The following is an 11,360-nucleotide window of genomic DNA, read 5'->3' on the forward strand; positions in this document are numbered from 1 at the left end:
GGTCACCCGTGTGTGCAGGGTCTGGCTTGTGGCCTCCATCTCAGATACTGGAGACCTCGGGTGACCATAAGCCAAGGGACTTTGAGATAAAAAGTTGCTTTTGTCAGCAGAGGGATTACAGCTGGACAGGAGACCTGGAGCCTGCCTCCCCCTTCAACTGGGAGGTGGGAAAGTGCTAAGCTGGGAGAACAGCCAGCCCTAGGTCCTGAGAACTCCTGGACAGGAAGAGTTATGGATGACACCTTGGACTGCCTGGTCCCGGGTCTGCAGAGGCAGAATGTCCTCTGATGTCATGGCCTTGAGTGTATGTGGGGAAGGGAGGGGAGACAAGGAATTAAATATATAAATAGGTGGAGCCATGCAGCCAGCCTTTCCAACCTGGCTTTCTCATACCTTATATATGTAGCCAGCCCAAGAAGTACCAAGAGGTTCAGATTTACTAGTTTAATAATGGTTTTTCACTTGAGATTTAAAAAATGTTGAAGATGGCATACATTTCCAACACTTTGGGAGGCAGAAGCAGGCAGATCTCTGAGTTTGAGGCCAGCTTAGTCTACAGAAGAGTTCCAGGACAGCCAGGGCTACACAGAGAAACCTTTGTCTTGAAAAGGTAGACAACAAGAAATGAGTTAGTGAGTGTGGTGGCTCGGCTCACACCTGGAATCCCAGCAACCAAGGACATGAAGCAGGAAGACCAAACGGGAGTTCAATGTCATCTTCAGGTCCATATGGGTTCAAGGATAGGACATATGAAGCCCTGCCTCAAAAAGTCACAGGGCCTAGGGCATGCAGCCCTACAAAGACTGCTTTTAGGGATTCAGACATGCCCCAGGATTCACAGCAAGGCACCAGGGAAGGAGACCTCCATCTATGAAGCTGAACTCTCCCCGGCCTCCCTGGGTCGGGTGTCAGGCTTACTCTTTGGGCGTCTGCGGTGGCCTGTGTGGACAGCAAGTGAGGCAGTGACTGTGTGTCCTCCCCCTGTTGACCCTGCACTACCTCCCGTCCCCCCTGGAGAACCACTCCCAGGGGTCCCTCTTCCCAGCTTAAGAGGGGTGCTGAAAACAGCGCACCTGTGCTTGCCTGTCGACCCCTCCTCGTCCCTTTCTCAGGGGCTGTAGGGGTTTCCTGGTTTTGTTGGAGGCCGACCTCTTCAGACTGTTGAGCTATACTCTTAGGAGGGTGCTTCCTGGCCCTCCGTGTCCTGGAAACAGACTTGCTTGAAAGTGGAAGGTCCTGGGTAGAGAAGATAGTCCTTACTGAGTTTTCTTCTAGCAGTTTACAGGTTCACTAGGGCCGACCGCTGACGTTCCCCACTGGGCCCCAACCCTCCCATGAAGGGTGGAGACAGCTGGGCAGGAGCCTGGCCCGAGAAGGGAACTGGGCAAGTGCAAGTGCAGAGGCAGGGGTGGCAGCCATACCTCCTTCCTGTCCTCAGCCCCCAGCTGTGTCTCCTGTGACTTCCTTTTTCGGGATCTGCCCCCTGTAGAATGTTCTATTGGAGCTAGAGAGCTCGAGGGCTTCAGCCCCTCTCTACTCTTACTGCAGGGTGATTCACTCTTACTGCAGTGTGATTCACTCTTACTGCAGTGTGATTCACTCTTACTGCAGTGTGATTCACTCTTACTGCAGTGTGATTCACTCTTACTGCAGTGTAATTCACTCTTACTGTAGTGTGATTCACTCTTACTGCAGTGTAATTCACTCTTACTGCAGTGTAATTCACTCTTACTGCAGTGTGATTCCAAGGCTGGAGAGGGGTGGGGCGATGGGTATCCAAGACCATGGGGGATTTGTTTGTTTGTTTGGGGGGCTCTTTATCTCTTACATTATGAGCTACTTACCTTTGGGTGCCAGGGGTCCAGGATCACCCTAAAATGGAATGGAGACGACTTTGGAGTCAACCTGGTCTGGTGAAGGGGCAGTTTTCCCTGGAGTGGCAAGGCCATATCCTTACTCATCTCTCCGTGACTCAGACCTCTAGCTTCTACCTTGTTATCCCACCAGCTTCCCTGGGGTCTCCATTTGCCAATATGAGTATAGGGCTCGAACCTGGAACCAGACGGTACGGCCATGCCGGTCTCGCAGGGAGCTCATGCCTGGCACGCCATAGCACCGAAGCCAGGCTCGAAAGGCAGCAAAATCCTCCTCTCCACGCTCCGGCCCATAGCCTTTGCCCCCTGAGGGACAGAGGGACTGGTCAGAGGTGAGAGGGTCGTGTGGGGTGGGAGGAACAGTGAGCCTGGTTCAACCTGATCCAGGCCACACTGCCTCCTCTCACTGTGACTAGGCCTGTGTTCCCCCACTCTGGGTCCTGGCCTCTCCATCAGCAAGGCTGAATCTCTACCCCACCCGCTGCATGGGATGCTGGTAGAAAGGGAAACTTGCCGAGAGACCTGGTCTGTTGAGCAAACTCCCATCCCTTGAGTCAGGACAGCTGTCCAGCATCTCACAGAGGCTCAAGTAGAGGCCACTGGCCATCTTGACCTCCCCAGGCCTCACCCAGCTGAACCACTTCCTTGGGCACCAAGTGACACAGTTCCAGCAGATCTGGGTTCTGCAGTTTGGCCTTGATCTTCTGGCTCAGGGTCAGCTCTGGGCTCTGAAGGCGGGTATGGGCAGAAACAAGGTGTCAATACAGGGTACTCACCCCACCTCACACACTGAAGGCAATGGACTTCCCTAAGCTTGGCAAGACCTTTAATGTGGTTTGCACCCACTCCACACACATGGTGAGCTAAGGCAGACACACCTGACTACCCACACCCTTGCCACCCACTCTAGCAGGAGAACCAGCACACATGTGCTTGCCCAATGTCCTCACCGGCCGGCACTGTTGCAGGGCCTCTAGAACTGTGCGAGCCTTCTCAAAAGGAGGGATCTTCAGCCTGGAGTGGTGGGGAGGGCCCGTGCTAAGTAGTGGATGTGGTCACCCATGTCCCACCCCAGCCATTGTACCCAGAGCCTGCCTGCTGACCGGTACAAGATCTCTGCCCGCAGATAGTTGCCAATGCCATTGAAGAACCTCTGATCCAACAAGGCCTCGCAGATGGGCCGGTCAAAGGCTTTGTCTGATAGGTTCCGAAGTACGTTCTCTCTGGAGGGACACAGGCTGGATGCATGAGACCCATCCCACATCCCAGGATAGGGAAGAAGGGCTGGGGAGTCTGATCCTGAGTGCAAGGAGAAACCATCCCAGCTCACTCTGGTCTCAGTATTATTTGAGCAGTTGAAGCCTCAGTTTTTCTATTTGTTAAATGGGAAAAAAACTAGGATTAAGTTTATTTTTCAGCCAGGCATGGTGATTCTCACCTGTAAATCCTAACACTTGGGAGGCTGAGACAGAAGAGAGGTGAGTTTGGGGCCAGGCAGGGCTACGTACCAAGACCCTGCACGTGTGTGAGTGTGTACACGTGTATACAGACACACACACACACACAGGCCTAGTGCAATGTGCCAAGGCATGGCAGCACACCCATAATCCTAACACTGGGAAGGTTGAGACAGTAACCCCACTGCCATGAGGATGTAGCAAGTCCTGGAATAGAGTGGAGTCCAGTCTCAGCCCCCCCCCCCCAAAGGGTGAAGGACCAGAAGGTGGCAGGATAAGTGTGATGAGGATTTTTTTTAAAAAGTAGATGCTCTGGTGTGGTTCTGCCCTCCATCCCCAACAGGACCAGCAGCCAAGCAGCCTTTGGTCCCCAACTTCCCAGAAAAGACCAAGCAACAATAACCCAGGGCTATTCTGTGACACCAGAGATGTGATCAAGTCTAGGGCTCCACAGAGGCACAACATCTATTCTCAGGGAGGAAAATGAGAATAGGCCAGGTCCACTCCAGGCTTGCAGCCTTCAAGTTCTTGCCAGCAAAGCTTTCCTCCAAGATTTCAACAACTTCTCAGTCTCCATCAGCCAAACTCAAGCTTGAAGGTCACTTCCCCAAAGTGGTCATGCCTCCTGGCCCCTGTCTTACCCGCACGTCATCAATGTGGTGAGCGTTTGCTTTGCCCACTGCTGTCCCCTGCAGAGCCTGTCTCACCCTTATTGCCTCTTTAGAGGCAGGTTCTGATGATAGGAACAGTCACAGAGGAAACCCCAGGGCATAGACAGGTAAGCAGCCAGAACAGAGAACCAAAACCTGACTCAGAAACTCAGTCACTAGGGTTCCCTCTCCCCAGTGTGCAGGCTCCTTTCCTAAGTACTAGGAAAGCCTGATGCTGTTTCTGTATCCTCAGACCTCCGGCTGGCCTCCCTCCTTTGGACTGCCCTCTCAGAGTTTTGCCTGCCCTATCACCATCTCCATAGATGAGGGACTGAGGCTTAGTAGGGGGCTGCAATTTGTTTCTTATTGGTCTGGTGCTCCACATACCCAGTCCTACCTGAACCGTTCATACTCCAGCAAGACACAGGGTCCACGGCCTGGCTGCCATTCGCCCCCAGGGTCCCAGTGACCAAAGCGACGGATGTCTACGAAGCAAAGGGCAAGCCGGGGGGCAGGTGGGGCTGTATAAAAACGTAGATGGGCGTGGCGGGGCAGTGCCTCCGCGGGTACCAGCTGGAAGGATCCAGACATCCCAAAGCGGAAGACAAGGGACAGTGGCTTCTGAGGGGGCTGGGACCCAGGCAGGGGGCTCAGTGTCAAGCGCAGCTCCTTGCCTCGGGCTAAAGCTGAGATGTGGTAGGCACTGCTCTCAAAGGGCACCTCCGGGTTCCGGCTGACAGAGGACTTCTCCACACACCCACCAAATACCAGCCCCTTACATGTCTCATTCACAAAGTGGCTGGCCAGGTGCAGCTCTGGGCCCTCTGGCATTCTGAAGGAGGAATGGCTGGGCCCTGTAATAGGAAGAGAACAACAGGTGGTGCCAGAAGATGTCTTGTTCAGTAGGAATTATCACCAAGTTTGTACAGAGGAAAAGTCAGAGACACAGAGAGGCCCAGGGCCATATAGGATAGGCAAAGAAATGGTGGCCTGGGCACCCATCCAAGGTACTGGGTACCAGGAAGCTGAAGCTGGAGGCGCATGGCTGTCTTGCTCACTGATGCTTTCCTTCCATGGCCGCCACACCTCACTTTAGAATACAGTTCAGATCCTTGCTGGAGCCTATATTAACCTTGTGTCCCCCGAGCTCCCCTACCCACCTACAAACCTGTTCCTCCCCAACTCCTGGTCTTTGCCCCTGCTGCTCCCACCCCACACACAGTAGGAAGTTTGAAGGAGGCCTTCTCTCTCCCTAAGCCACATCTTGACATAGGAGCTCCCAAAGTTCAAAGGTTCTCAGCATCTGTTCTGGTCTCTACCTCACGGCACCGCCGAGGCAAAGCTCGGGTCACTCATCAGCCACAACTTAATCTGGCCCTGAATCTGTCTAGCATCCATGGAGGTAGAAACTCAAATGTGCGTTGGGCCAACGGGCCTGACCTAGCCTGCCATGGTCACCCAGCCACAACAGAGGCTCTCTCCCAGCTGCCTTCTTGTCAGGACAGGAAGCAGAACTAGGAGAAGGGTCTGCTCCAATCTGTGCACAGCCCTGTTCTCATAGACCCCGGGGTGCCAGGAAGGGCCCGGCTCTAGATCTTTGTCCTCACCACCCTCCTCTATCCCCCACACTTGCAGGATCTGAGGTGAAGGAAGAAGGCGGTTTATCTAAAGTAGACGCTTTGGGGGTTTGGCACCAAAAAGGGTTCAGTTTGCGGAAAACCTTCAGAGTCCTAGTTTTGCCAGGTGCGCGATAGCACCCCCCCCCCCATTTTTCTGTCTTTCCCGGGCTCCCAGACCCTTTAGATCTTCAGCTTTTCTGAGAACCCGAATCGCCCCCATCAAAGCTGAATACCTGCTCTAGTTGCTGCTCAACCTGAGGCAGCAGCCAGTAAGGGGTTAATCCCAGCAGTTTGCCGAACTTCAGAGCACGCTGGGAAAGGATAGAGACACTCTGGTACCTGCTGGGAAATGTAGTTTCTCAGGCAGGCGGCGCAGTATGGAATGGAGCTCCTTAGTTATGAGAATCCCAGGACTTGTTGGGCAAGCTTTGGAGCAGTCGCGTAACCCGGAGGTGACGAAAGAACCTGTCCTACGGTGAGCAGAGCCTCTGTCAGAACTGGTGCCCGGAGTCGCAGCTGTGTCTGCAGTTGAAGTCACCAGTTAGCCTGGCCAGGATTGACACCAGCAACCGGAAACGTGATAAACAATCCCTGGGGACCCAAGATGGCCGTGTCAATGAGCAGTCAAATGTAACATATAAACAACGTTACCACGGCCTGCGGGAGCTGGGGGCGGGGTGGGGGTGGGGAGTGCATCCGGCAATAACAGAGGCTTCTCTCTGGGCCACCATTAGGTAAAGTCAGGAGTTAGGCACAAAAATTTGGTCTGACTGTCACAACCTAAGGCAAAAAAAAAAAAAAGTGTAGGCAAGATACCTTTTGCCAGGCACAAGGGATCAATTCAAAGTTCAGGAACAGAAGCTGAGGAAGGCCTGTGTGGCTGCAGCAGGGGTGGGTGGTGGTGGGTAGGCTAGGTGAGAACAAGAGGAGAGAGAGACATTGGTAGGGCTGAGCCTCAAATGTCCCTGGGAGATGGAAGCAGCATTATTAAAACGTATAAAAGGGAAAGAAAGCCTCTTCAGGGTGCGTTGTGCCGATCAACAGCCATCACTCACCCTTTTACACACTTATTTTTCTTGTTCCTCCAGTCACCCATTTATTCATTTCTCATATTTTTTAGGAGAGGAAGGTTAAAGAGAGGGTCTTGCTATGTATTCCTCATTGTCCTGGAACTCAGACTGGTCCCCAGCTTCCCCTGATCCTCTCTTCCGCCTCCTCAGTAAGAACTGGGATGATAGGAATGGGCCACTGTCCTGCTTTGAATGAGAATGGTCCCCACTCAGAGGAACTGTTTGGAAAGGATTAGGAGGTTTGGCCTTGTTATCAAAGGTGTGTCATTGGGGATGGATTTTTTAAGTTTCCCAGTTAGCCCTACCCCTTTCTTGTGTCTCTCCATGTAAACTCTCAGCTACTGCCAACACTATGCCTGCTTTCCCGTTTCTGTGTTCCTGGCCATGATGGCCATATACTCACCCTCTGAAGCTGCAAGCCCCAACAAACTCTTCTATAACATTCCTTGACCATAGTGTTTTGTCACAGAAACAGAAAAGTAACTTAAGATAGCCACTATAGGGGGCTCGTGAGATGGCTCAGTGGGTAAGAGCACCCGACTGCTCTTCCGAAGGTCCGGAGTTCAAATCCCAGCAACCACATGGTGGCTCATAACCATCCATAACAAGATCTGACGCCCTCTTCTGGAGTGTCTGAAGACAGCTACAGTGTACTTACATATAATAAATAAATCTAAAAAAAAAAAAAAAAAAAAAGAAAAAAAGATAGCCACTATACCTGGTTTGAGTATGATGTCTTAAAATATTTATTTCATGTATGTAAGTGTTTGGCTACGTGTATGTACGCGATCTACGTGCCTGTCTGGTGCACCCTGAGTCTAGAAAAAGGAATCAGATCCCTAGAACTAGAATTATAGATTGTTGTGCTCCACCGTAGGATGCTGGAAACCAAAATCAATTGGGTCCTCTGAAAGAGCAGGACGTGCCCTTGCCTGCTGAGTTATCTCTATCCAGACCTGAAGCATGAGGGGTTTGTTTGTTCGTTTGTTTGTTTTTCCTGTTTTTTGAGACAGGATCTCACTATCTAGCCCTTACTGACCTGAAACTTGCTCTGTAGATCAGGCTGGCCTAAAATTCAGAGATCTACCTGCCTGTGTTGAGATTAAAGGGCTGAGAGTGACAAAACCTGGTAATTACACAGCTGTTACCCACATTCAGGAGATGACACCCAAGAAAGCACACTCACAGCAGCCGTAAGGAGGGGACCATCTCATTGTGTATCCATGGACACAGTTTTAAAACATGGCATATCTACTGGGGCTGGAGCGATAGCTCAGTAGTTAAAGCACTTACTGCTCCTCTCCTGCTTGTGACAGGTATGGTGGGTTTAGTTGTTTTTCTCTTTCATGGCATAGAAAAATAACTTTTATTCTTCTGAAGCAGTTGTCATCTCTGATGCTTTCTGCCTCTGTCTGCTAACCTAAGCCTAGTCCTGGAAGCTTCTAGTCTCCATACTCCACAATCTAGACCTGGAGTGTTTTCAGCCTCTGAGACTTACTGCTGAATAAACTCACCCTTTCTAGTTCTGGCTGGCTGATTCAACTCAGCTGTTCTGGCTCAAACTCCTCTCCAAGATGACTGATTCAATCTGGCTTCTCTCAGTTTCTTACTGAATTACTTGGCCTCAAACTAACTCTGGCAATCTGTTCTAATCTTCTGGCTCCTTCTCATTCTCTGGCTTATTCTGTCTTCACATGCATCTAGTTTGTTCTCTCTCTGCAGCCTGTCTCTGTACATCTGTACAACTGTTTCATAAACCTAGCTGCCTCCTGCTCTCTCTGCACTGCCTCTTCAGTAGCTTCCTTTTCCTCTCTCTTCTCATGGGAGTTGGGCGTGTCCTATTCTGTCAAATCTTTCTCTGATTCGTCACTTTTTCTGCTACTCAATTAGACATCACTTTCAAACATGAGTGCTTCCTTTAACAAACTAACTTTACATTTATTATTTGGGATTAAAGACGTGTACTAAAGGCATGTCTGTATTCCAGCCAGAGGGATTAAAGGTGTGCACTAAGGACTGAGCCACAATACAACTAGAAACAGGTTTTTTCAGTAAATAACACAATCTTGGGGTTCACAGTGTGATCAAATATACTGCAACAATGACATAAGACCATGTCCAAGCTTGGTTTCCAGCACACACATATGGCAGCTCACAACTGTAGTTCCAAGAGGATCTGAAACTTCCATTCTCATCAGGTGGCTGTACTCAACATGGTCAAACATGAACTAGCAAGCTCTCACACACACATGGGGTGGTGAGGGAGATGATAATGATAAGTCTTAAGAAACACAGCGAGGCCTTTAATCCCAGCACTTGAGAGGCAGAGGCAGGTGGATTTCTGAGTTTGAGGCCAGCCTGGTCTACAAAGTGAGTTCCAGGACAGCCAGGGCTACACAGAGAAACCCTGTCTCAACAAACCAAAAAAGAAAAAAGAAAAAAAGAAACACAGTGCGTGGGATATGAGCAGAGTGGAATATTATATACCGCCTGCCACAGGTAGCAGCATAGGTGATTTTGAGGACATTATGCTAGATGGCAGGTCAGTCACAGAAGGACAAACACTGAGATTCCATTTATGTGAGTTGTCCACATTAATCAAACACACATTGAGGAGAATGAATGTTGAAGATGGGGTAGGGTAGGGGAGGTTGATAGTAGGAATAAAGTTTCAGTTGCCCAAGATGAGCAAGTGCAGCATGCGATCTGTAGCTAACATTGTTGTACAGCAAAGCTTTAATGGGACGGCTTTCATGTTGGATTCTTTTTACTATCATTGTGCTGTGTATATGATTGGGGGGTGGTAACACATGTAGAAGTCAGGAGTTGGGTCTCTCCTGCCAGTTGAAGCAGGCCTCTCTTGTTTACACTGCTGTACTGCACTCCAGGCTAGCTGGCCCTAGAGCTTCCAGTCAGCTCTCCTGCCTGCACCTCCCATCTCCCTTTCCATTTAAGAGTGCTGAGGTTCTTGCTATAACATGGGTTTCCAGCCTCAGAAAGCAAATGCCTTTACCCCTGAGCCATCTTGCTGGCCAGTGTTAACTGTTCTTGTCACAAATCAGGGAGTATATTTTATCTTCTGCTCCCTAATTTGCCCATGCAGTTATTCTCAGTAGCTCATTCTTCATGAAATTCAAATATTCTCTCCTGTACACAAGCCACTTTGTTTATACAGTTCCCGCCTGGAGGACATCTGGGTATGTACATGTGATTGTTTCTCAACCACCATGCAAATATCCACTTTCACATCAACATTTAAAACCTTTTTTTAAAAATGCAGGGTCTCACTATGTAGCCCTGGCTTTTTTTTTTTTTTTTTTTTTGGTTTTTTGAGACAGGGTTTCTCTGTATAGCTTTGGCTGTCTTGGAACTCACTTTGTAGACCAGGCTGGCCTCAACTCATAGAGATCTGCCTGCCTCTGCCTCCTGAGTGCTGAGACTACAGGTGTGCGCCGCTGCTGCCGGGCTTCCCAGCTTAACATTTTAAATTGCTTTTTACCATGTGGGGGTGGGGCTCACATGTGCCCTGGAGTGTGTATCTGTGGAGGTCAGGTGACAATTTTCTGCAGTTCATTTTTCCTTTCACTATGCAGACCTCAGATATAAGACTCAGGTCACCAGGCTTGGGGGCAATGATCCACTGAGCCATCTCACGGAACCCCCTAATCAACATTTCATCCAAAGGTTTCTAACCTTTGATGATTTGCCACGGTCAATAATTTTTGTTTATTTGTAATAAGGATTGAACCCAGGGCACTGTGAACTCTGGGCAAACTCTACCTCTGAGCTCTATCACCAACCGTTAAAAAAAAGATTTATTTTAAGACAACAGTTTTAGTAAGTTGTGAAAACTCCTGCCATCCTCCTGTCTCAGCCTCTCAAGTACTGAGATCAGGGATGTGAGCCACTTGCCTGACTAAAAGGCTACAGAGAGCTTAAATGAGAAATCAGAGCCCCTTAGCCTTTTCTTCTTTGTTCTGGAGGCTGTAGCCATTTTGGGAAAATGCTGCTTAGTGAGGTCACTAAGCGCCCCCCCCCCCAAGAAGACCCTATGACCATGCCCCAAATCCCGTTTCAGCCTCTGGGGCAGCTGGGATGTTAGGTTTGTACCAGTGGCCTAGCTCCCCGCTGCGGATCTAGTTAGCAAGTACGGGATGCTGACCTCCTCCTCCTCCTCCTCTCCCCTTTCCTGCTCCTTTTTCTGTTGTCTCCTGTATCTCACTTGCTTGTATAGTAAAGCTGGACTTGGACCCTAATCCTCTGCGTTCATTTCCCCGGTGCTGGGATTACAGGTGTGCACCACTGTGTCAGGCTGTATTCTATTAATACTTATATAGCAACTATTTGAAATTTCTGTAAAAATGAGTTTCCTCTTACTATGACTTTGTTTTTGTTTTGTTGGAAGGTGGGAGTGGATAGCGATTCCCTTTTTATGTAGCCCTGGCTGTCCTGGAGCTCATTATGTAAAGCAGGTTGGCCTTCCTGCCTCTGCTTCCAGAGTGCTGACATTAAAGGTATAATCTACCCATGCTGGCTAAGGTTTTTTTTTTTTTTTTTTTTTAAAGATTTATTTATTATATGTAAGAACACTGTAGCTGTCTTCAGACACCCCAGAAGAGGGCATCAGATCTCATTAAGGATGCTTGTGAGCCACCATGTGGTTGCTGGGATTTTAACTCAAGACCTCTGG

At 49.7% G+C, this 11,360-nt stretch overlaps 1 protein-coding gene across 2 annotated transcripts; it reads right to left on the reverse strand.

Annotated features, from left to right (window-relative positions):
• Positions 1 to 449: 449 nt before the first annotated feature.
• Positions 450 to 6,178, reverse strand: Neil1 (nei like DNA glycosylase 1). Of its 2 annotated transcripts, none has more exons than XM_029543280.1 (10): positions 5,940 to 6,178; positions 4,379 to 4,835; positions 2,978 to 3,097; positions 2,825 to 2,888; positions 2,503 to 2,602; positions 2,053 to 2,180; positions 1,845 to 1,872; positions 1,422 to 1,483; positions 1,074 to 1,236; positions 450 to 939 (listed from the first exon to the last, which is right to left on the reverse strand). In XM_029543280.1, exons 2-10 carry the CDS (start codon positions 4,810 to 4,812, stop codon positions 869 to 871), a joined length of 1,170 nt encoding a protein of 389 aa, XP_029399140.1. In that variant the 5' UTR covers positions 4,813 to 4,835; positions 5,940 to 6,178; the 3' UTR covers positions 450 to 868. The 2 variants fall into 2 exon arrangements, with proteins under 2 accessions (XP_029399140.1, XP_021062889.1); XM_021207230.2 differs by having other exon boundaries at positions 701 to 939; positions 5,834 to 6,178.
• Positions 6,179 to 11,360: the final 5,182 nt, after the last annotated feature.

The sequence above is a fragment of the Mus pahari genome, chromosome 10 (genome assembly GCF_900095145.1).
Source record: "Mus pahari chromosome 10, PAHARI_EIJ_v1.1, whole genome shotgun sequence".
Lineage (NCBI taxonomy): Eukaryota > Metazoa > Chordata > Mammalia > Rodentia > Muridae > Mus > Mus pahari.